Source organism: Symphodus melops (assembly GCF_947650265.1).
Source record: "Symphodus melops genome assembly, chromosome: 19".
Lineage (NCBI taxonomy): Eukaryota > Metazoa > Chordata > Actinopteri > Labriformes > Labridae > Symphodus > Symphodus melops.
Genome location: NC_136709.1, coordinates 22,178,608 through 22,203,641, shown reverse-complemented (window position 1 = coordinate 22,203,641; position 25,034 = coordinate 22,178,608). Strand labels below are relative to the sequence as shown.

General features: G+C 48.6%; 3 protein-coding genes across 3 annotated transcripts in view; all 3 read left to right on the top strand.

Moving 5' to 3' along the window:
- Positions 1–267: 267 nt before the first annotated feature.
- Positions 268–8,352, top strand: rtf1 (RTF1 homolog, Paf1/RNA polymerase II complex component). The gene is made up of 18 exons (XM_079370586.1): positions 268–405; positions 2,398–2,508; positions 2,596–2,746; positions 3,451–3,652; positions 3,736–3,853; positions 3,939–4,050; positions 4,127–4,265; positions 4,358–4,535; positions 4,811–4,893; positions 5,006–5,093; positions 5,223–5,330; positions 5,400–5,477; positions 5,560–5,681; positions 6,335–6,392; positions 6,706–6,783; positions 6,871–6,972; positions 7,058–7,172; positions 7,285–8,352. The coding sequence occupies exons 1-18, from the start codon at positions 319–321 to the stop codon at positions 7,389–7,391; spliced, it is 2,037 nt and encodes a 678-aa protein (XP_079226712.1). The 5' UTR covers positions 268–318; the 3' UTR covers positions 7,392–8,352.
- Positions 8,353–8,976: 624 nt separating this feature from the next.
- golga5 (golgin A5) lies at positions 8,977–14,400 on the top strand. The gene is made up of 13 exons (XM_079370585.1): positions 8,977–9,224; positions 9,874–10,497; positions 10,762–10,971; positions 11,049–11,268; positions 11,425–11,548; positions 11,623–11,826; positions 11,911–12,081; positions 12,260–12,388; positions 12,682–12,780; positions 12,865–13,084; positions 13,464–13,563; positions 13,649–13,712; positions 13,970–14,400. Exons 2-13 carry the CDS (start codon positions 9,882–9,884, stop codon positions 14,048–14,050), a joined length of 2,238 nt encoding a protein of 745 aa, XP_079226711.1. The 5' UTR covers positions 8,977–9,224; positions 9,874–9,881; the 3' UTR covers positions 14,051–14,400.
- Positions 14,401–14,517: 117 nt separating this feature from the next.
- Positions 14,518–25,034, top strand: part of trip11 (thyroid hormone receptor interactor 11) — a 14,474-nt gene continuing 3,957 nt past the window's right edge. Inside the window, 15 exon segments of the mRNA XM_079370584.1 lie at positions 14,518–15,603; positions 17,609–17,685; positions 17,958–18,068; positions 18,388–18,690; positions 18,830–18,898; positions 19,249–19,414; positions 19,495–19,779; positions 19,862–19,902; positions 19,978–20,076; positions 20,156–20,347; positions 20,694–23,549; positions 23,699–23,839; positions 24,101–24,294; positions 24,415–24,578; positions 24,658–24,761. Of these exon segments, the coding sequence (XP_079226710.1) occupies positions 15,465–15,603; positions 17,609–17,685; positions 17,958–18,068; positions 18,388–18,690; positions 18,830–18,898; positions 19,249–19,414; positions 19,495–19,779; positions 19,862–19,902; positions 19,978–20,076; positions 20,156–20,347; positions 20,694–23,549; positions 23,699–23,839; positions 24,101–24,294; positions 24,415–24,578; positions 24,658–24,761 (4,941 nt within the window). The 5' untranslated portion in view covers positions 14,518–15,464.

Sequence of the window (25,034 nt, the reverse complement as noted above, 5' to 3'; positions counted from 1 at the left end):
TGAACGCATCCCACGTGCTACAGATATGTGTGTCCGGACTGACGCACTTGTTATGAATAAGTAGTTCCGCTCTGTGTTTACTCTAAATGTTCTCTCTCACTTTGCTGCTTTGTTCTTGTTTTAAACTTCAGTAATAAAACAACATGAGAGTCACGGACACGTTTAGGGTTTTGTTTTGTTGTGAGAACATTAAACACGAGCGGTGATTAAATGTTTTTAACGCCAGCGCGCATGCTCAGTACTGCCTTTGTGTGGCTGACTGCAGAGCCGACTTGCTAGTCGACGCGGAGGAAGCTAGCAGGTTAGCCGCTGCAGCTAATGATGGTGAACGTGAAGAAGCGGAAAGGTCGGGTCGTGATCGACTCTGACTCCGAAGACAGCGCCAGCGACGACAACTTAGACCAGGTAGGAGAAACATTTAAAGACTGTGTGATAGTTAATGGACACTTTAAGTTGTGAAAACAGCTCGAGGCGATGCTAATGTGTGCTAACTGACTGCGCTGTGTTTGGCCTCGACACTGAGTCTGTTTTTATTTACCTTTACTAACTGATTTAAAGGTGAATAAACAGTTTGGACCCCCTGAAGGTGTTTCAGTCATACTTTAGAGATCGGCTGGTTCAGAAAGAAACGGATTAGCATCCATTAGCTAAGTAGTGCTAACGGTAAGGTTAGACGATCATGTTGTGTTAATGTAGGACTAGATTCCCGCGCGGAGGGATCTCCTTGAGTTCAGCTAGTGATGGTTTTCACTGGTGTTGTGTACTGTTTGATGAATGTGTGAGGGGTCAGGACGGTGTTAACACGGTGTTAGAAGCAGAGTCGCACTTTATTCTGCTGAAGAAGAAGCTGCTGCGGGTTGACGTCATTACGGGCTGACGTCATTGCGCGTATAGCTGAAGGTGTATTTCGGTGTTGTTGTCAAACAGACTGAAGACAGACAAGTCAGTCTGAGCAGCTCAGTACCTGACAGTAAGCTATAAATACCTCCACAGTGTTTAATACCACCTTCAATAAAACGATGCACTCTGATATATTAAAGGGGACATTTTATGAAAAATCCTCTTCTACAGTGTCTGAATATTTATCTGGGTAACCTAAAGGACTACAGACCCACAAAATGTGAAATAAATCCATCCAGTTGTTTGTGGTCTGTAGAAGTCTCACCACTCAGAGACAAATGCTCCGTTTCAGATTTTCACACTTTGTGACATCACAAGTTAGATTCTGGTTAAACCCCTCCCCTCCCCTGGACTCCACCTCCCCTGGACTCTACCTCCAGACGAGAGTAAAGCTTTTGAGCAGGTCTCTACAGAGGAGTGATGTCCACAGGGAAAACTCAGGGGGCGGGGCTTGTTGCATTTAAAGAGACACACACACTAAAACAGAGCGTTCTGAGAGATCTGGTTTGTACAGGGTCACAAACCTCCTCTGCTGCTTGATTCATGTTGTATTTGGACCAAAGACAGAAACACAGATGTTTCATTTAGACCACAGGGGGCGCTGTTTGAAAAGAGCGGGAAGATGTCCTCTTTAAATATCAATAGTGTTGATAGTGAGCAGTAATCATTGATTCAAGACAGAGTTCAGAGTTTATTTTATCACAATTCATTTCCTTATTGTGAAGTCGAACTATGTGATCACATGTTCATACTTCAGTCAAATTGTGCAGGCCCACCAAGCATCAACTATTGAATCATTTCTTTTATTTAATTACCAGAAATGCAACTTTCTTCACACATGTTGAAATTGCACAAATGTGTTGGCAACGTTTCTGTTTAGACCGTGTTCGCTGTCTTTCCCTCGCAGCAGCTTTTAGTTCACGCTCAACCAAAGATCAGAACTTTTGTTGCTGTTGATCGTTAACAGCTTTTATTACTCATGGTTTAAAAAACAACATGACTGAAGTCTGCTGAGTTTAGGGTGCAGCTCTTTGCTCACTCTGCAGGACACGTTGAGACATCTGTCCTGTGAGACAAACTCAGCCGGAGAGGATCTGTCTCTTTACAGTGAGGACTGAGTGGAGCGGTCACCCTGCACATGCTGTGCTCTCTGCAGCTCTTGATGTTTTCAGCGTTCTGTCTGAACATGGCTCACGCCCTGCGAGGGTTCGAGTGGCGGCTGCAGAAAAGGTTTAGAGCTGCTCTGCGTGTCAGCAGCTCTCGTCTTATCTCGTGAGCTGGATGCATATTACTGTTTGTAACTTCAAACACACATCATCTGTAAGTTCAGCTGTTAAATGAATGAACTGTTGTGACCAATGGTTGATTTCACAGAGAGATTTATCACACTAACCTGAACATGTTGAGTGGAGGTCGTGGGGTCACACTGATGAACACGTCTCATCATTTTAACATACAGCGTCTTGTTTTGTGTACTCGCCTGGTTCTGGTTTTCAGGAGCTGTTGTCTTTGGCGAAGAGGAAGCGGGTGGATTCAGGTGAGCAGGAAGAGCCTGTGAGCAAACCTGCAGCGTCCACAGACTCGGAGACCTCCGACAGCGACGATGAGGTAAGCGTGTCTAATACTGTTTCACTTCTAAACTCCAAGAAGAGGAGAGACCAGCGTTGTAATCATCCAACTCTCCGTCTCCTTCAGTGGACGGTCGGTGGCACCAAAGGCAAAAAGAAGGTGAAGCCTGGGAAAGGATCTGAGAAGAAAAACACTACCAAGAAGAAGGTTCATAAAGCCACGGCGTCCGGCAGCTCAGATGGAGACAGCTCGGCAGAGAGCTCGGCGCCGGAGGAGGGTACGTGTGTCCGCCGTTCAGCGCCTCATTGTTTCACCTCAGCATATTCTGCACACGTGGCTTTGCAGTCCTTTGTCTTCCTCTGATATTCATTGAGAATACTGGGAACGCCATGGCAGGTAGAAACAGAGGCGTTACGAGGGGCGAGACGGGATTGGCTAAGAATCAATATGAAGGTAGAAAGAAGAGCTTCAGATAGTTCTGGTTTATTTCTAACGATGTTCGGTGCAACACGGCGGCCTCGTCATCATCACGTCTGATGGAAGCCGAGCTCGCCGTGTGGCGCTGAAGGCGTCGTCTAATGATCCACTCGCTCAGTTTCATCAAATCAGCAGAGCGTGTCCTCAGGCCGCTGGGATTAGACGAGTCATGTTCTTATCCTGCTCATCCAGTTTATATCCCACTGTGTCGGCTCCAAGCTGGGCAGGGACATGGGCATGGAAAACCTGGAAAAGTCCTGGAAACCCCGGATCCAAATGGAATCTGAGTGGTTAAAATGTTTCCTCTTTGAAGACGTCTCCTCCTTCTCTGACTGTCCTCAGCTCGTCTCACAGCCACAGGAAGGTCTTAATGTCAGGACGATAAGCAGCAGAGAGAAATCATGTCCTCTCCTGTTGGAAGTTTGTGTTCACACATGACGCTCATGTTTCCAGAGTGTCCTGTATGTGTGGAAGCACACGTGACTCTCTCTCTCTTTTAATCAGGCGAGGTTTCTGATTCGGAGAGCAACAGCTCGTCCTCCAGCTCCGACTCCGACTCCTCTGAAGACGAGGTGTTCAGGGACGGCTACGATGACGACTTGATGGGAGACGCTGAGGACCGAGCTCGACTGGAGCAGATGACGGAGAAGGAGAGAGAGCAGGAGCTGTTCAACAGAATCGAGAAGAGAGAGGTGCTGAAGAGACGGTGAGTGTCCATGAAGGCAGCAGCAGGTGACCTTCCAGGAGACGCACCTCGTCTCATCTTCTTCACTCGGTTTGTTTCCACAGTTTTGAAATCAAGAAGAAGCTGAAGACGGCGAAGAAGAAAGAGAAAGAAGAGAAGAAGAAGAAGCAGGAAGAAGAGCAGGAGAAGAGGAAGCTGTCCCAGGTTCCAGACACACAAGTGGTGAGTTCAGGGTGCTAAAGGATTCTCGTCACATGTTTTTTTGGACTGACCTGAGAAAGCAAACGTTCTTTCCATCCATCTGTAGGTGATGTCACACAACAAAGAGCGGCGGTCCAAACGGGACGAGAAGCTGGATAAGAAGACTCAGGCCATGGAGGAGCTGAAGGCTGAGCGAGAGAAGAAGAAGAACAAAACAGGTGGGTGTGATTTCTTCTGCTCTGTGCTGAGCTGAGCTGATCCTTAAAGCTAACCTCTCATCTCTGTGGCGAGCAGCCGAGCTGCTGGCCAAACGCCAGCCTCTGAAGACCAGTGAGGTGTACTCTGACGATGAAGAGGAGGAGGAGGAAGACGACGACAAGTCATCGGTCAAAAGTGATCGGAGTTCCCGGTCGTCGTCTTACGATGAAGACGAGTATGTGTCATTCTGCTCCTCCAACACGTCGCTCACTCCATCTAGTTTTCCTCTCCCGTTAAAGATCTTTGTGCTCGTTGTCCCCCGAACAGAAAAGAAGAAACTCCGCCCAAGTCCCAGCCCGTTTCTCTCCCCGATGAGCTGAACAGGATCCGCCTGTCCAGACACAAGCTGGAGCGCTGGTGCCACATGCCCTTCTTCGCTAAGACGGTGACGGGCTGCTTCGTGAGGATAGGCATCGGCAACAACAGCAGCAAACCAGTTTACAGGGTGAGTTCATGTTTCATCCCTGTGAACAGCCAGAACACACACAGCCACAAAGCATGCTGGGATATCAAGCGGCGTGGACCAGGCTGGTCATGATGATGCTGGTCACGTTCCCCTGCGAGCGAGCCTCGGGCACGCCAGCTCCCACAGCACACAGGTGCTACTGAGAGAGCTGCACACAGACTGATGGTTGATGAACTCGATGGGAATCATCACACAGGAAGTCAATGTGAAGACCTCCGAACACGCGCTAATAATAAAGTCTGTTGTTTTCAAAGGTGGCTGAAATCGTGGATGTGGTGGAGACGGCGAAGGTTTACCAGCTTGGAACAACACGAACAAATAAAGGTTTACAGTTAAGGTTGGTATTGGTTTGCAGATACTGTGTGTATATCAGAGTGTGTGTATATATATATATATTAACAGACTGTTTCATTATTCCTGTTTAAGTGTGTGACGTGTGTCCTCTGCAGGCACGGCGGCGACACACGCGTGTTCAGGCTGGAGTTTGTGTCGAATCAGGAGTTCACAGAAAACGAGTTCATGAAGTGGAAGGAGGCGGTGAGTGTGTTTTTCATGGAACAGGCTGCAGCGTAAACCTGCTTAACGGGCAGAACGGCCATCTTCATCATCATCTTCATCATCATCATCATCATCATCATCATCGTCATCTGCCTGCGTCTCTTTCAGATGTTGGACGCCACCATGCAAGTACCCACTCTGGACGAAATCACCAAAAAGGAGCAGACCATCAAAGAAGCTATGAACTACAAGTTCAACGACAAAGACATCGAGGATGTAAGTGTGGTCGTCTGCATGGCGGGGTTCAGTAACCAGCTGATCTAACTGTTGTTTTATTTGCTGCAGATTGTTAAAGAGAAGGACAGGTTCCGGAAAGCACCGCCCAATTATGCCATGAAGAAGACGCAGCTCCTCAAAGACAAGGTGCTGAGAACGATCTGTGCAGCTCAGCGTGTCTGATCACTTCGGCTCTAACTCTTCTCCTCTTTGTGCGTCCTGACTGAAGGCCATGGCAGAGGAGAGCGGAGACGGTGACAAAGTGAAAGTGATCCAGGACGAGCTGAACGAGCTCGAGGAAAGAGCAGAAGCGCTCGACAGGCAGCGGACCAAAAGCATCTCTGCCATCAGGTCTGTCTGCTTAAAAACACGGAGAAAACTTTCTGTAGTTATTCTCTTAAAGGTCACATGACCTCCTCCTCTTCTTCAGGTGAAATCAGTGTCCTCGCTCCTCTTCATCATGTGTGTGAAGTGTGTTGTTGTAAATCCACTCTGATCCTGTATTTGATCATGTCTATAAACCCCTCTATTTCAGCCCTGCTCAGAACAGGCTGTTTCTGTGTCTGTAGCTTTAAATATGTAAATGAGCTGTGTCTGGCCACGCCCCCTCTCTGGAAGGGCTCGGGTGTACTCGCTGCTTTCTGGCTCCATGTCCTATTGTTTACGGTGAGAAGGCAGACTCAGAGGGCAGAACAAACACCTAGCTGTGGGAGTGTCACCCACCTGGGGGAGGGGCTACTGCCCTTTGTGATGTCATGAAGGGGAGGGGCTACTGCCCTTTGTGATGTCATGAAGGGAACATCTCCAAACGGCCTGTTTGAGCAGGCAGACGATGGAGAGGATTGGAGGGTTTGTAGACTAGAGACACATGTTAGAGGAACATGGAGGAGAGGATTCTGGGTAATCTGTGACCTTTATACATGCAGAGCCTGTGAACATCACTGCAGGTTGTTTCATGTTCCTTTACAGACCTTTCTGATTCTCTGACTCTGTTTGTCATTCAGCTACATCAACCAGAGAAACAGAAGCTGGAACATCGTGGAGTCGGAGAAAGCTCTCGTGGTGAGTGAGGCTCTTTGGTTTAAAGGCGAGGAGCTTTGAGCACGCCTGTCACCGTTAGCACACGCTCAGATGCAACCGCAGCGATGACGCCATCACAAGTTGGCAGCGCCTACAAATGTATCTGTACAAAGAGATGTCACTTCCTGTTTAGATGTTGACTCAGCCACAGATTCTCACCTGTGAAGTAGAAGTTTGTTTGAAGTACAGTAAGCACCTGAATGCACCATGGCTTTGTCCTCTGTTCAGTATTAAGTGTTTGATAACAGCCGGAGGTCCAAGCTGATTTGTGTTTGCTGGTTTTGTTTTCCTGCAGGCCGAAGGACAAAACTCCAAAAACCAGCAAATGGATCCTTTCACACGGAGACAGTGCAAGCCCACCATGGTGTCCAACGTAAGACCTGTTTTATTCTCTCATGTCACGTTCTGAAGGGAAGAAATACACCGAGCTGACCACCTGATTTACTTCCTGCTTCTGCAGGCCAGAGACCCGTCAGTCCACGCAGCCATCCTGGCTCACCTGAACCAGAAGTACGGCTCTGGATCAGCAGGGGATCTTGCGAGCGCAGAGAAGAACAAACTGGTAAGAAGAGACGCGTGGCCTCTGTCAGCAGCCATGCTCCTCTCTGAGATCTGCTTTATTTCATTCATCTCAACTTGTCTTCTAGGGTCAAGCAGACTTTAAAGACAAAGACGTCCCTAAGCCAACCACTGACCTCTCAGAGGACTTGTTCAAAGTTCACGACTTTGATGTTAAGATCGACCTTCAGGTCCCCAACGCAGGTGAGACCGTGTGTCTGATCCACCATTCTGACATTTAAACCTCTGGTGTCCTGAAAGCCCGACCTGGATGTTTAAATCAGCTGATACCTCGACTTGTTCTTCTCTTCCTCAGAGGCCAAGTCTCTGTCCGTGAGCTCCAATGCGCTGCCCGTGAAGGACGGCGCCCCCCGCAGGTCCCTCAACCTGGAAGACTACAAGAAGAGGAGGGGGCTGATCTGATGTGAGCCTGGAACCGACACCACGTCGTGTGTAATGCGAGAGAGAGAGAGTGTGTGTGTGTGTGTGAGAACGAGCGAGTGTATGGCTGTGAGACAGGATGTGTGTGCGTGCGTGTGTGCGTGCGTGTGTGTGTGTGCGTGCGTGTGTGTGTGTCAATGACTCCCAGAGGACGCGTGTGTTTTGAATGTTCATACAACGGACTGTTTATCTGAACACAGAGGAAATACTTATCAAGCAAAGGAATCTCTCAGAAGAAGCTTGTCCAGATTTTTAGTTTTTGTTGATTTGCCTCGTCACACACGCACTCGTATATCGGGTTGTGTCTCTTTTTTTTTATGTATTTAACTTCTGTACCCGCAACTTTGGATCTTCTGGACTCCACTCTCCTCGTCTCTTTTAGTTTTATTCTGAAAGGACGCGGCGCTCGTGGATTATGACCCTGAGCGAGGACACTGTCTTAGAAGACTTAGATTGTTTTGGAACGAGTGTCCTGGATATGTGACGCAGACGACCAGCTCGTTCTTACTGTTGTAAATCTCATCCTTCTGAATCTGCCCCTACGGCTTCCATTTTAACAGCCTTGTTCTTTTTTTTTTTTTTTGTTGGCGAAGTTGAGTTCACATCATCTCGGATCATCTTGAACGTGGCGCCGGCCCTCCGTGACAAATGTGAAGACGTTCAGCACACACGGAAAAAAGACATTAGTCTCTTTTTAAGTCTTTGAAACGAGCCTGATTTAAGAGGAACCCTTTTCTATGGCTGGTTATACAAGTGTTGCTTCGTTTCTGTTGGTCTCTTGGTCGGTTGTTCACGGGGAAACTCTCCCGTGGGCTCAACTTCCGGAGCAGATTCTACGTGTTATCGATTGTGTCCATAGTCAGTTCCTGTATTGATGTGGCATGCCATGTAAATATGCATTTTGGAGTGAGTGCAGAAAAAATAAAGAGGCACTGTTTCATAACTTCTCTGTCACTTTGTGTCTTCTGTAGCAACAAGTCATCAGATGTTTTTACATGTCAGCAGAGAGGTGACGTGATTCATGTTGGAACTTACACGATGCTCTCAATAAGAATAATCCTACAGGGAACAGTGGGAGGAGAGAGAGACTCACCTGTAACCATTGTGACGTGGACTCACCTGCTGTGTGGTGACAGAAGAAGAGGCCATCTGGAATTAAAGGAATTTAACTTCAGTCACTGAGATCCCAATATAGAAAGTTAAACATTAACATATAAGCAAAAACACTCACACTGTATTTAAGGATAGAAAAGTGTGCAGTGGTGATTATTGTGAACAAGCTGAGATGAACATGAATAAATACAATACAGATGTTTAATATACAAGAGGTTGAGTTTCTTCAGTGTTTACATATGCAGTGTGCAAAGATTAATGAGAGGATAATATTTCAGCATATGCATGATTAAGTTATTAAACATAGTTATAAATAGTCTTAGTCTGTAACGGAGTTATTGATTGGTTTGGTTGCAGATCCAAAGCAGACACGGTACTAATGCTCCTGTTCAGATAAAGTAAATAAGAGTGACAGGTGTAACCTGGACGGTACACGTAGGTGAGGAGGATGATGTGAATCTTAACGCTCATTGGTTAATTTGTGATCAGGCGCCTGCGCAGTCGCTCTGTTTTGGGGTCCTTGCTCGCTGCGCTTCCTGGTCCACGTATTGAGAAGCTGCCTCTCATCCTCCTTGGACAGATAATGACAGCACACTGTGTCAGTCTGATAAACAGCATCAGTCTTTCATGTCCGTCAGTGAAACCCCGCCGGTAGCCCGGTGACCGGAGACGTTTCCACACCGTGACGTCATTTAAAAAAAGGTACGTTAGCGGCTTTTCTTCACGAGCTAGCAGCTAGCCTGTTAGCTTCAGCAGTGTTTACGTTAGTTTCATGATAATAACGTCAACATGGCTGATGTCAGCTCGTGTAAAATCACCTGTAAGAGCAGATGTTGTGTATAAATGAGATATAATCATCTCATAAACAAGCCCTGACTCTGTTTATTGATGTAGCTTAGCATGCTAGCTGCACAGAGATCATGTCAGCTGAGTATTAAAACACCTTATAGCTGCTCCTCAACTCTAAACAAGACTTTCTTTTTATTGTCAAGTTAAGTTTTACACAAACATGTAATTTAATGATCAAAGAAACGTTGATTAAAGGTGATTAAAACACAGCTCAGGTGTTCCACAGGTGAGGAGCTGAGCTCTGCATGTCAATAAATCTGACCTGTTTTCAGACCATTCATAGACCAGGAGGAAGATTTAGAAGTCAGTTTACAGTCCGTTTACTTACTGATTATTTTTCCTTGATATCCTTCAACTTAGACTGAAAAAAGCGCCGTAACATTTTATTTGCAGATGTACAATTACAAATATTTTCTGGTGGCGTTGAATTGTATTTTCATTCATGTGTAATATTTAAACAGCACCAATATGGTTCCTGTGATTTTTGTCTCTCTGCCTTCAGGTTATAAAATGTCTTGGTTTACTGAACTGGCCGGCAAAGCTGAAGACTTCCTGAATAAAGTGGACCAGGGAGCGGCCACAGCCCTGACCAAGAACGAGGACAGGACATCGTCCTTCTCTTCGTCCTATGGAGAAGCTGAATACAACGCTGCCCCACATCACACCTACACGTCCTCTCACAATGCTCCGAGCTTCATCTCCTCTGCAGCCGGAAACATCAAGAGATCCAGTGCGACCCTGCTGGCTGGCACAGCCAACGTGAGCAGCAGCCCATCCGCTTCTGATAGCGCCGCCCCAAACTCTTCCAAGGGCTCGTCAGGCTTTGTGAGGCCCAAAAAGAGCGAGCAGGACGTGGACGACGACATGCTGTTTGACTTCCTGAACAGCTCGGACCCTCCCGCCAGCAGCCGGAGGGATTCAAGAAGAGAACCTGTGAAAGCAGCAGGTCCGGTCACCGAGGCCCGAGACCTAACACCACCTCCTTCCACCACTCCTTACACCGTCCCCTCCGCACCGTCGACGCCCCCCTCAACCAGGGGCGTGTCCAGGACCTCCAGTATGAGCTCGCTGTCTGCTCACAGCGTCAAAACGTCAGAAGAGAGCTCGGCTAAAGAGCAGAGCCAAGGTAGGATTAACAACCAGGCTGCCAGGTTAACAGCACACAGCGCTTTGAGACTGATATATGAATAATCATTAAGGTTCGGTACAACAGTAATATCTAAACGAACATCCTCCAGTAACTGGGTTTAAAACACATTTGATTGATTAGGATGATGACGCAGTAGAACAGTCTGGAGGTGATCAGGCACTTCCTGTCTGCTCTTTAGTTTCTTTCAGGCGTTTATGATATTCATGTGTTCTTCATGTCACCCCCACATGTTCTCTACAGGGACTCCGGAGGGTTCGGACTCGGGCTGTGCGGTCCCTCAGGAGTCCATCAGACCGGAGCGTCCTCCTTCTCCTGCTCCTCCCACAGAGGAGCCACAGAGCCAGATCCTGTCCAGTCTGCGTCTGGAGAACCAGCTGCTGCGTAGTGAGGTGGTGTCGCTCAACCAGGAGATGGCTTCTGTCATCCAGAGAGCCAAAGGCTTACAAGACGGTAAGAGAGGAGCGAGCACGCACCAACACTCCTCCACTCCTGCTTCTCTGCTTCAGTGTCTCCTTTCACTCCCGCAGAGCTGAGCCAGAGCCGACTGCGTGCAGACAGGTGGAACTCAGAGCAGTCTCAGACTGACCGGATGTTGCGCCAACTTCGGTCACAAGTCGATGACCTCACGGAAACGCTCTCTGCCAAAGACGGTCAACTGGCAGTCCTGAAGATCCGGCTGGATGAAGCCGATCAGCTGCTGAAGTCTCGCAGCGCTGCGCTGGACGAGGCTCAGAAGGAGAAGTCGAGGTACGCTCCAGATCTTAAAGTGTTTCCCACACAAACTCTGATCATTGAAAGTTTATCCATCAAACGTGACGAATGCATCTGATTTGAATTCAGTGAGCGTTTGACCTGAAGATCGTCCATGAGCGAGAGACTCTTTGAGCTTTACGTGTTTTTTAGGATCATGCAGGACCACACAGAAGGGAGCAGCATGCACAACCAGACTATTGATACCATCCAGGAGAGGCTGCGAGAGGCCGAGCTGGCTCTCAGGAGGGAACAGGACAACTATCGACAGATGCAGGTGAACACAGCGCCGTTCTTCCTCCTTTACATTCAGCCCTGGTATCTCTTGACTAATCCTCTGGGCCTGTGCAGAGTGAGTACGCTGGCCGTCTGTCCAAAGTGGAGGCGGAGAGGCAGACCCTGGCTGAGGCGGTGACGGCAGCAGAGCGACGAGCTGCGGAGGACAAGCTCCGGGTCGACGAGGTCCAACAGCAGCTGAAGAGTTCCAAAGCTGCGGCTGAGAGCGCCAAACAGGAGCTACAAGACTACAAGCACAAAGCTTCACGCATCCTGCAAGTAAGACTCTCTGCTGCTCTGCACTTCGTCTCTGCTGCCTGTGTTCACAGCATTCACCTGTTGTGTGCTTGAATGGTCTTCCAGTCCAAAGAGAAGCTGATCAGCAGTCTGAAGGAGGGATCTGGTCTGGAGACTCTGGAGGGCAGCGGGGCCATGACTCTGGAGATTGAAGATCTGCGTCACGATAAGGAGCTGCAGAGGGAGGAGATCCAGAAACTGCAGGGGCAGGTGCACACGCTGCGGACAGAAATCCAGGTGAGAGGACGTGAAGAACAGTGAAAACGAATCTCAAACAGTTTTTGTTTCCTGTAAGCGTCGCAGGACGGGAGAGTTCTTCATTCCTCCTGCGAGAGAAAACGTTTGAAACGTTTGAAATGTCTGCAGCTAAGATCTCTATCAGCTGAACATGTGAGATGTGTTTCCCCTCTGACAGGATTTAGAGACTCAGGCTCTCACGGAGGCAGAGGCGTGGCGGGAGCAGCAGGTGCAGCTGGAGGAGCAACAGGCTGCGTATAGCCGAGCGAAGCAGGAAGTGGAGGCTGAGGTGGAGCGCTACAAACAGGTGAGAAGGAGTGAGGCTGACCAACGAGCACCAACGAGCACGACTGTTTGAAATGTGTCTGTTGTGTCCCAGAGGACAGTTATAACATCAACATGTCCCCAAAGTCGCTTGTTTTTTCTGCAGCGTTTGACAAGTGATTTGAAAAGTGGTGAATGTGTGTGACGTGTTTCCTGTTAGAGTCCACTTTGTATCAACGTCTTCAAACCTTCGCTTTTAAACCTGTTTTCAACATCCTGACGTTGACAACTGACTTTCAGACCGCTATTTTCATGAAACTTTTGTTTCTAACGTAGGAGCTGCAGTACCTGGAGGAGGAGAACCATCGAGCAAAAACCACCCTGCAGAACAGAGTCAAGGACCGAGAAGACGAAATCCAGAAACTTAGGAACCAGGTCACTTCCTTTTTATCCAGTCCGAGCCAGCATCGGCCCTCTGTCAGGAGGAGGAAAGTTTAATGGACTTTTCTAATCTTGCAGTTGACCAACAAGACTCTGAGCAACAGCCAAGCCGAGCTGGAGAATCGCCTCCACCAGCTGACGGAGACTCTGATCCAGAAGCAGACCATGCTGGAGGCTCTGGGCACAGAGAAGAGCTCTCTGGTCTTCCAGCTGGAGCGTGTGGAGCAGCAGCTGAAGAGCGCTCAGAGCGGACAGGGCGGGGGGCAGGCCATCAACATGAGCGGTCTGGAGGGAGCAGGTACGAGCGTCTGTTATATTCTAGTCCTACAGTATCATCTGAAATCACCATGGCAACAGCAGTCATGCCTGGTTGATGTGTCTTCCACCTTTTGTTTACTGAAGATCTGAACTAGAGAAACGTTCTGCAGACCTCCAGCTGACAGCAAAGACTTGTGATTTGGCTGCCAGCTGGCTTGCTCCGTCGTTAATGAAAGATAATTGCAAACGCTCCACCTTGATTTAACAGTGTGAGCACATCAGCTCGCCCCGACTTCACAGGAGACATTTAGTAAAGGCCAGGCCACGGTACAGTGGGGTTGAAGGATGGGTTTACACATACATCCTCACGTGTAAACTTCAGGAGGTTTTCAGGAGCTGAAACATTTTCTGTATTCCAGGCGCACGACAAAGAAACACACCGATCCTGTTCAGCGATCAGGACAGTCCAGGAGTTTACGGAAAAGTACGAAAGGCAGCCAGCACCATCGACCGTTTCAGGTACTTTGACCTCACTGATGCTCTTCTCTGTAGTCACACTGTTTCCCTGAGCTGTGGATTGAAATGGAACTTTGTATCATTTCAGCATCAGACTCGGGATCTTCTTGAGACGCTACCCTACGGCCAGAGTGTTTGTTATCCTGTACATGGTGAGCATTTAAAAACATTAACGACACCTCGGAGCATGAAGAAAAGAGAAAAAGCAAACAGAAACTGAAAAGATGGGCATGCAGCTTACTTTGAGTTAGTCTTTTTAAAAGTTTGAGTTTTATGTTTGTGTTTGCACATCTGTTTCCAACCAGCTGAAGATTTCAACAAGACGTCTTCTTCAGATACTAGTGATGTGTGTTCATGTATGTGAGTGCTGGACGATCAAAGAAATGAAAATGTGGACTTGTTTTTCCAGGCGATCCTGCACCTGTGGGTGATGATCGTCCTCCTGACCTACACACCAGAGATGCATCACGGTCACCCTGATGGGAGATAGAAGTCCTGATTGTGTGATTGTTTGTCCTGCTCGCGGTGTACGAGATGCTCTCGTGCGAGCTCTGGGTCCTGACTCTCCCTGTTTTGCACAGAAATTCTAAGAATTCAAGTCAATTCCTCCGATTTATTCTTTATTATTTCCATTTGAAGATTAATAAATGACAGCTGTCCAGTCTGGCAGGGTTTAAAGTAATTACAGAGTGATATATATATATTGTACTGGTGGTTTGTTGAAAGGACATGAACTCAAACTCTATCTCACCGCTGTTCCTCTCGTCGAGCTCTGTGCTCTGCAGAGATTGTATTTAACACTGTAAAAAAATCTTTTAATAAACGAGTTAGAAGAAACCACACTGTCTGGCACTTTTCTGCATGAAGGGGAAGCTTACACACAAGTATGTTACTCTGTTTTTCATATCATCACTTCAAATGAAAGTCAGAATATTTCATGTCATGACACTTTGAAAAAAGTTGGACTGAGGAGATTTTTGATTTCAGCCAATCAAAGGGGATCAAACTAGTTTGCTGTAAAGGCAGGAGGGAAGAAAAGGGCTGTGGTTTCTATTTCTTCTTTACAGAATGATCAAACCTGAAAAACAGACTTAATATATCCTGACATTAGTTTATTTTGCTTCAGCGGGAAGAAGAAATGTATGGTGAAAATACTTTCAAGATCGTAATTCGCCACTTGCTCGGTCAGAGGTGCCATGAAGTGTAAGGACTGTTTGACCACGCAACATACAAAAAACACTACAAACTACAGAGATCTTAAATATAAGGTTAAAGGCAGTGCTTCATTAACATCTATGAGCAAAGGTGTCCTATTGTTAAAGAGTACATTGGATATTACGTTTAAACTGAAATAAATGAAAGTTAATCCTCCGTGCCGTCATCCACGTTCTTGAACGCATCTTAGATTTGTTGGTCCTCCAGTATCCCACAATGCACCGCGGCCGCTCTCAGTGTCCACGTCAAACCTGACAGCCGAGCCGTAATGGCTGCAGTTGAGGTGGCACTTTGTGTGCTGTTTGTTTGTGTTTGTCCGGACTGAATAAAACATCGTGTGAAAAACTTTAAATGACATTTTTCACAACGCACGTGAGAGCCGTTACGACATTTTCCCGCCGTTCAGGTGTCAAATATCGACAGTGAGCTAGCTCGTCTTCGGTGAGCTATCAGCTGTGACTCCGTGTTCAATGAGCCCGAGGAGAGACTTTAACAAGTTTAAAGTCTCCGAGGTGAAACGGATTGTTCTAGAACTTGATGACGAAATTATCAACTCCGAAGTCTAAGCTAAGCTAGTTAGCATCCTCTGGCCCTGCTTTGTTGTGGTCCGGTCTCTCCGTGGTCTTGGTGGTCTCCGGTCTCTCCGTGGTCTCTGGGCTCTCCGTCTTGTGTCTCTTCCTCCCCTGAAGATGTCGTCCTGGCTGGGGGGGATTGGCTCCGGCCTCGGTCAGTCTCTGGGCCAGGTCGGGGGCAGCCTGTCGTCCTTCACGGGTCAGATCTCTAACTTCACCAAAGACATGCTGCTGGAAGGAGTGGAGGAAGTCGGAGGTGAGAGTCTGAAAAGAACAATAGCTTTATTAGCAGTGTACTTTTAAAGAGCAGACTCGTTTGATAATTAGAATAGTGGAAGTGCATATTAATGAATTTAAAGATGTAAATATGTTAGATCTTATCCCTCGGCAGGTTGGTGTAAACAAAGTTAAAGACAATAACAAAACAAACAAGACAGCTAACCAGTATACGACCTTTGAACTCAACCAACATCAACAAAAACCAACCATTCAGTCTTTATCTGTCTAACACCGATTCTTAACAGATGTCATAATACAATGATAGACTGATCAGCCAACAGACAACAACACAGGGAGGACTGCTTAATAGAGATGTAACATTCACTGTGTGATTTATTATAAGAGGATCTGGAGCTTCTCTTTGTGCTGCTTCATGTTTGTTGTGTTATTTGTGATGTTCTCTGTCTTGTTGGAATCTTTGCACACAATTTTTATCAGCCAGCCTCCTCTGCTCTACAGACGCTTCACGATACGACTGCGATTAATTTTGCAGAGAACCGATTCGAACCGTGACACCTTTGAATCGATTTTTAACTGCCTCACGATTAATCTTTACATCCCTAATGAACACGTTCAAGTCAGGTAAATAATCTGTGCTGTGGTAAGAAAAGGAAGTCCTAGATGTGCAGGGATGGAGAATCAGGAGTGTGTGTGTGTGTGTGTGTGTGTGTTTCTTCTTCTTGTTTTCAGTTTAACAAGCTCATTTTTACGTCACTGCACTATGGATCCGTCTGTAATGTTTTTAAGATAAAGTTGATAAGATGGCAGACCTTCTTTTTCACCCACCGTGAGTTGAAGCGTTCCTCCCGTCTCTCTTCGGTTGTTCGATTCTACAACAGCTAAAATGTTCAAATAAAGATATTTGTGGTAAAGTGTTGTTGCTGCCTCAGATACATCACCGGCTTCATGATCTGTTGTTACTGAGAAATGATTTATTTGACACAACAAACAAACATCAGATGCTCATGTTGGTTCACCATGATCGATATTGTGCGATATGGATGTTACACAGCTGCATCGCTAAATTGATCTTCACAGGTTTAAGAGTGATAATCTGAGATTGATAATCTGTGACATCCTGAGCTCACCGGATCTCAGCAGGGAAGTCGTTCCTGATCTCAAACTCCTGAGAACCTCGCTCACACCAAGCGGCTCCGGATACGACGAGTAAACCTCATCAGCTGATGGAGGAGGGTAGCAGGTTTCTATAAGAGGGGGGTGGTCGTGTAGAGCCTTTAAAGTCTTCACTGTGGAATAATGACATGAAGTCAGTGACAGGCTTCCAGGGCTGGGCTCTCAGATAGTTCTGTCTTTAAAACCCAGAGATGTTGTCAATCTGCAGCCGGCACACAGTGAGAGATAAAGCATTGATATAAAGAGAACTTTGCTCACAAATCTCCAACTCACAGCTTCAGTCACTAAACTACAGTTCACAGAGCTGCTTCCGTCTCTTCAGAATCAGCCTGCAGGCTGAAGGTTAAATGTTCTCTGCGCCTCGTCGAGGTCACAGCGCTCTGCAAAGATCTGCAGACGTGTCGCCGTGTGTTTGTTTGTCATATGATACAGGTGACTCAGATCTGTGTGTCAGCGCGGGACCAAGATAGAGAGCAAAATATGCCACCAGTTAGCATCTCTGGATGTTTATGTGCCAATGTTTGATAAACTAGATGATTTCAAAGGACCAATCAGAGAGCTGCTCTCTTCCTCTGTGATCATGAAGGAAACAACAACAATGCAGCAGCCTCCTTCTAACTTTAGATTCTGCTCCTGAATGCTCTGGGTCTGAGCGTACCCTCATCATACACGGACACAAACAAGATAGAAACAAAGATGGAGGAGCAGCGTATACACAGGAACGAACCAGGCTGATGTTTGAAGCAGGGACTGAACATCAGGGGCGGATCAGGTCTTCATTTTAAAGTGGCTGCAGAGATTCTTGCTCTGGTTGTGATTTGTTCTGTGTTTTCTCCCTGTGACCTCAGATGCTGCCACAGAGCTGCAGGTGTCCAACTCCAGGTTGGCTGAAGTGGAAGCTGCTTTCACCACTCAGAGATCCGAGGTGAGACTTCAGCTTCACTCGGCGTTCTCCGGTCTGTCTCGGTGTCTCACTGAAGGTCGTGTGTGAACAGGAAGTCATTGATTTACAGGAAGTTGTTCCTTGTCTCATGAAAGCTTTGACCATGTTGAACACGTTACACACACTGTTAGTTTAGCAGGTGTGTGTGCTGTGTGAGTCAGACGACACACTAAAGGAGGTCACATCAGAGCTCAGTGGAATTATCTGCCATTTTTAATGTGACTGACTTTCTCTCCTTCTGTGTGTTTTTGCAGTATGACAGACTGAGGAGGCTTTATGCAGAGCTGGAGGAGAAGCTGGAGGCCTCGGAGATCCAGATTAAAGGACAGTCTGCAGAGTACAGAACCCTCCTGCAACAGAAAGACGTGTGTGCTCTTCTAATAAAAACCTCCTGTGACTGACACATGCTAACTGGATGAATCATCATTTATCATCTATGATTTAAAGCTTCTGTGTAACGCTGATGCTTCTACATGAGGCGGGTAAAGTGTGTGTAGTCTGCAGTGGATGTCAGAATCTGATGAAGTGATTCAGAGCTTTTGTTTACACGTTCCACTGAGAAACAGGATTATCTGTTAAAAGCCAGCAGGAGATTTGACATCTTTGTTTGTAAGGGGACTCGTAACGCTCGTGAGCCGGGCTGCTCCGGGTCAAAGTGTCCTGATGTTTGTTTTCTGCTTACAGGTGGAGATCAGTCACCTGAAAGCTCGGCAGAGTGGACTCCAGGAAGAAGTCCAGAAGCTGCAGCAGTCGGCTCAGTCCGCCTCGGCCGGTCCCGCGTTGCTTCCCGTCACCACGTCTGCCTCGTCCACCACCTCCTCCTCTGTCTCCTCTTTCCTGTCCCGGCCCTCGGGGGCCCATCAGGGCTTCCACAGCGATGAGATGGACCTCAGCGACGTGCTGTGGTCGCAGCAGGAGATCAACAGGCTGTCCACTGAAGTTCTGCGTCTGGAGGCCGAGGTGGCTCACTGGAGGCGAATGTCTCAGGTAGGACTCCCGGACTTTAACCATCTGCTGGAGAAGTTAACATGACTTGTATTCAACAGGTCAGGACTGAACAGATTACAGAGTACTCACAGAGTCCTAATGTGGCGCTAACGTGAATAAAGTCATTTTTCCTTTTCAGGCATCAACGGCAGCAGGAAGTGGTAACGGCGACCAGAGCGAGATTGTCAAACTTCAGAGAACAATAAAGGTGAATTATTTGTAAGAATCTAAATCTTATAGTTGGAGCTTGAGAGTCTTTGAGCTCATTGTTTTGGTTCTGCAGGCGACATTTGAAAGATTTCTTTCCCCACCGCTCTCGTCATCGTCAGCTCAGCTTCACAAACATCCAGCTGGTTTGTTCACCTTTAAATAAACGCAGCGTTTAGCTGATAAGAAGTCACGTAAAAGATTTCAGATTTCCAGAAATACAACCTCAATGACTGCTAATGTTGCTAAGCAACCTGCCGTTAGTGTGTAAATCAGCCAACGTACAGGTGAATGCTGGAACATCAGTGACACTCAGACTCTGACCTTGATGTGACCTCTGACACGGCTCAGGATCTGCGAGAGGAGATGAGTCGAGAGGTGGATGAACACCAGCATGAACTGGCCGCTCTGCAGGACGCTCAGCGGCAGAAGTTCGCCGACATCACGCGGCGTCACAGGGAGGAGTTAGCAGAGTACGAGGAGCGGATAGAGGAACTGGAGGAGCAGGTTCACGGCGGTAAGCCCAGCTCTAAAATATCAAGTGTCTCATTTGTGTCCACTTTGAAATGAACACCCTCCTCCGTTCGTCTCCTGCAGGTGGAAGTCAACCCACTTCCCCTTCAGAGGCCTCCAAGCTGCCTGAGCTGGAGAAGAGCGTCAGCTCCCTGCAGGAGCAGCTGGAGGAGGCGCAGAGGAAGCAGTCCTCGCTGCAGCTGGAGAAAGAAGAAGCTCAGGAGGAGAACGCCGGGCTGCTGCACAACTACACACGGCTGCAGGCGTCCGTCTCCGAGCTTCAGAGCCGCGTGCAGGAGCAGGAAGGGAAGGCTCTGCAGAAAGCTGAGCTGGACAACGAGATCCAGCTGTTGAGGAAAAAACTTGCAGGTAAACTCTCGTTGTCAAAATGTGTTCTGTTCAATCATTTCCAGATTATGAGCTCTCATTAACAAACGCTTCTGCTTTCCAGACACAGAAATAGAACTGGAGAGACTGAAAAGCCTGGCTGAGGTAATTCCAATAAATCTCTAACCATGCGTGATGTTTAATACAGGCTGAATGTCTTTAACGTGTGTTGTTAATCAGGCGGAACCAAAGGAAGAAGTTGAGCATGCAGACATCTTAGAACTGAACACCATCATCGGGACGCTGAGACAAGACAAAGAAGTGGTCGAACAAGAGAAGGTTTGTTTGTCTTGCAGACACACGAGGATGATGCAGAAAGGCTCCAACACTCACTTGGAAAATCTCTTCTTTCTTTAAGCTTGATCTTCAAGAACGACTGAAACTGGCAGAGGAACAACTATCGAGTGGTAGAGAAGCAGAGTTTGGTGAACGGGAGTCGTTGGAGGATCTGAAGGCGGAGCTGCAGAGGAGAGAAAAAGCAGAGGAGGAGCGAGACACCCTGCTGTCCGAGCTGGAGGAACTAGACCGGCAAAACCAGGAAGCAACTCAGGTCTGACCGACGACACCGTCTTTACTATTTCTGAAGAGCAAACCTCTCCTCATGCATTATGATCTCATGTTCTGTTAGTCTTCTTTCCTCTACTTCCTTTCTCTCTCACCACGTTCCACTCATCCTCCAAACAAGCCACACATCGAACGCCACGGTTAACAGACACCTATCAATAAACAGTGTGCCTTCTGTCCTCTCCCTCTGCTTTTCTTCTTCTGCATCTCCTTCGTCTTGTATTCATGATCTTTTACTCCTCCTGTCTGAGGCGTCACTTTTATCACAGAACTCTGTGACACATCAATAAAAACAAACAGTTTGACTTTTGTTTTTGAATCTTTGTCTGCAGCACATGATCTCTGTGAAGGAGCAGCTCAGTGGACAGCTGAAGGAGGCCGAGGCAGAAAGGACGAGGCTGACTGCAGAGCTCAACACATTGAAAGACCAGGAGCAGGAGCTGAGAGACGAAGTGGGACTGGCACAGAGAGAAAGGACAGAGCTGAAGAAGAGCCTGCAGGAGAGAGAGGAGCAGCTACGTGTGGCTAAAACAGAGCAGAGGGAAGATCCAGAGAAGGAGAGGGAGACTTCAGAGCTGAGGAGAGAGTTGGATGATTTGAGGAGCGCTCAGGTAGAGATGTTGAGGGAGGATAATGAGTTAAAGATGGAGAACAGGAAGTTGATAAGCGAGAGTGAAGAAGCAAACAGGCGGATGAAGGAAAGCCAGGCAGCTCTGAATCGATCAGTACGAGAGAAGGACACTCGTATCGAAGCTCTGAAGCTGGAGAAGCAGCAGCTGGAGGCGGAGTTGAGGCAGGCTGAGAGCACGCTAACAGAGCAGGCCAAGCAGTACCAGCAGACCATCGAGGAGCTGAGCCGCGCCCGCTCCATGGACGCCTCTGCGCTGCAGACGGAGCACGAGAGGGCCGTTAAACTGAACCAGGAGAAAGACATGGAGATCTCCCAGCTGAAGAGGGACATGGAGCAGTTAGCGTCCGACCACAGAGACACCAACGAGATGCTCGCCATCACGGTCGCAGGTCAGAAGCAGCTGACAGATTTGCTGCAGGAGAAAGACGTTTTCATGGATACGTTGAAACAGAATGCCTGTGATTTGCAGGCGGAGATGGAGAACAGTATTTCAGTTGCCACTAAGGAGTGTGATGCTCTCAGACAGGCGCTAGAGGAGAAGGAGAGACAGCTGGGAGGCATGAAGGAGGAGAACAGCCACTTAAAAGAAGAGATCGACCGACTGAGGGATCAGCAGAGCAGACCGCAGCCTCTGTCTGAGCCCAGGACTTTAGACATCATCACCGAGCTGGAGACTGAGATCACACAGCTCAAATCCTCCAGAAACAGACTGGAGGAGGAGGTCCAGACTCTGAGCAGGAGCGCCGAGGAGCAGCAGGCCTCTCTCCTTCTGTCACAGCACTCCCTGCAGGCTCAGCAGAGCGAGCTGGAACAGGCACATGCTCGCCATCAGCAGACCACGCTCAACTACGACAGGCTCATCCACGCCAGAGATGATGAGATATCCCGCCTCCAGCTGACAGTGGGTCAGCTCAGTGAGGGCAGAGGGCGAGCGGACTCCCCTCCTGTGCAGGGGGAGGTCATCCTGCAGGAGGAGAAAACACAGACCCTCAATCAGGATAATGGCAACGAGAAACACGACCTGTCCAAGGTGGAAATCGAGAAACTGGTGAGAGGCATCAAGGAGAAAGAGAGTGAGATCAGTCAGCTGAACGAGAAGAACCTCTCCCTCACCAGACAGCTCGATCAGCTGCTGGGCTCTCGGGACGAAGTAGGCAAACTCTCCCAGGTGATCCTCCAGAAGGATCTGGAGATCCAGGCGCTTCATGCCAGAGTAACTTTAGGTGGAGTCGGAGGACACAACCAGGATATCATGTATTTACAGCAGCAGATCCAGGCCTACGCTGTGGAGAGGGAGCAAGTGTTGGCAGTGCTCAACGAGAAGACCAGAGAGAACAGCCAGCTGCGCTCAGACTATCACCGCCTCATGGACATCATGGCCGGCAAGGAGGCGGCTCTGCTGAAGCTTCAGCAGGAGAACCAACGCCTCTACAACATGAGCGACCCCTCAGGAAGCCAGGAGATGTTCAAGGAGACCATCCAGAACTTGTCCCGCATCATCAGGGAGAAGGACATCGAGATCGATGCCTTGACGCAGAAGTGCCAAACCCTGGTGACCGTCCTGCAGTCGTCAGGAGGAGAGTCAGGCGCCGGCTCGGGAGGCGTCAGCAGCAACCAGTTTGAGGAGCTGCTGCAGGAGAGGGACACGCTGAAACAGCAGGTGAAGAAGATGGAGGAATGGAAGCAGCAGGTGATCACCACGGTCAAGAACATGCAGCACGAGTCGGCTCAGCTGCAGGAGGAGCTGATCAAGCTGCAGGGTCAGGTCTCTGAAGACAGCGACTGCAGCTCCAAACTGACCGTAGATTACAGCCGTTTGATCCAGAGCTACGAGCAGAAAGAGCGTAGGCTGGGGAGTCTGAGTCAGGAGCTGGCTCATGTGCAGCAGACCATCACCAAGCTCAGCTCCACCAAGGACGTCCTGCTGGGGAAACTTGACAGCGTGGCACAGACTCCTGAGGTCCTAACTGCTCCCGTTAGTGGACCTCCATCCACAGCTGAAGCTCCGAGCCTGCAGACCTCTGCAGAAGGGAATATGGAGAAACTGCAGGAAGAAGTCACCCGACTGCGAGCTCAATTAGCTGAGAGGGATAATACCATCAGGACTATTCAGGAGAACAACCACCGGCTCTCCAACTCAGCCAATGCCTCAGAGATCGAGCAAAGGAGTCAAGCAGAGGAAGCCCGGCAGGTCCGAGAGAGGCTGGAGGCCCTCCAGAGGTCTGTGAGGGAGAAAGACCTGCTCATCAAAACCAAAGGAGACCAGCTGAGTCAGGTCAGCGAGGCGCTGCGGAACCGAGAGAGCGACAACGAGGTCCTGAAGCAGGCCGTGACCAACCTCAAAGAGCGCGCTCTGATCCTGGAGATGGACGGGAAGAAGCTGAAGGAGGAGAACGAGCTGGTGGCCGCACGCTCTCGGGAGAAAGAGTCTGAGTTCCGAGCGCTGCAGGAGACCAACATGCAGGTTTCTCTGCTGCTCAGAGAGAAGGAGTTTGAACTGAGCGCTGTGAGCGAGAAGGCTGCCACTGTGGAGAAGATGCTCCAAGACAGAGAGCAGGTGAGTCTGAGGTTTGATGTGAGTGTGAGAAAGCCGCAGCACCAGCCTCCGCTTCTAGCATGGCCGAAGCATCCAAAAGCTTTTGTCCTTAAAACTTCATGACTTCTCTTTAGTCCTTTGTGTTTGACTCTGTTGGTTCTGTCGTTCAGGGTAAGTCCGGCGAGCTGGATCAGCTCCTGAACAAACTGAAGTCCATGCAGGACAAAGCTGTGGCCTTCCAGCAGGAGAGGGATCAGGTGATGATGGCGCTGAAGCAGAAACAGATGGAGACGACGGCAGTTCAAGTCGAGGTAGGAGGAGAGAAAATACTCTCTGCACATCACAGCAGCAACGTGAGCTTCATGTGAACATTACAAAGACGACAGAGATGAACTCTGCAGGAGCTCGTTTAGGTCCCTGAGGTCTCAGCAGGTCTGTGACGTCAGGCTCATAAGGGCTTTGAAAATGTTTAAAAACCTGATTGGTGGCGCCTCACTTCAAGAGGAGGCCGTGCTAGCTTCAGTTATAAATGTGAGGGGCAGAAGCTGCAGCATGTCGTGTTTCTTCTCCAGCTGCAGCACATGAGAGACAAAGAGCAGCGTCTCAACCTGGAGCTGGAGCGGCTGCGTAATCACCTGTTAGAGATGGAGGAGTCGTACACGAGGGAAGCCGTCTCTGCAGAGGACCGCGAGACGGAGCTGCGGAGGAGGGTGGCACTGCTGGACGACAAGCTGGCCACTTCTTCAAGTGCTGTGGAGAACGCCAGGTGAGCCAATCAGACGCCACAGAGGGTGTGTGTGTGTGTGTGTGTGTGTGTGTGTGTGTGTGTGTTAACGTGTCCTGAGCTCAGTGTGTGTGTGTTAACGTGTCCTGTCTCTGTCTCCAGCCAGCAGGCCAGCATGCAGGTGGAGTCTCTGCAGGAGCAGCTGAGCTCAGTGGTGACGCAGAGAGACGACGCTCTCACACACCTGCGAACCTCCCAGGAGCAGGTCAACCAGTACGCAGTGTCGCTCTCCAACCTGCAGATGGTGCTGGAGCAGTTTCAACAAGGCACGTCATGTGATCCTTCCCTCTGAAGTCCCACACTGTCACTGCTGCCTGCTCATGTTTCTGTGTCTTGTCCCGTCAGAGGAGAAAGCCATGTACTCGTCCGAGCTGGAGAGGCTGAAGAAGGACAAAGACGAGTGGAGAAGAAAAGCTGAGAGGCTGGAAGACCAGGCATCAGCACTGCAGGTCAGTCCTGAGCTCCACACAAATGTAGATAGATAGATAGATAGATAGATAGATAGATACTTTATTGATCCCGAGGGAAATTCAGGGCATCCAGTAGCAGTATACAGACAGGCAGGACACAAGACATTAGTTACAATACACACCCGCTGTCCCCCCCCCTCTGTATACAAAAATCCCCCAAACAAGATTTAGCAGCCCCTATGTGACTAAGAGTAAACATAATTATATGTTAAACCTGTGCAGTTAGCATTAGCAGTTAGACTTAAAACTAAT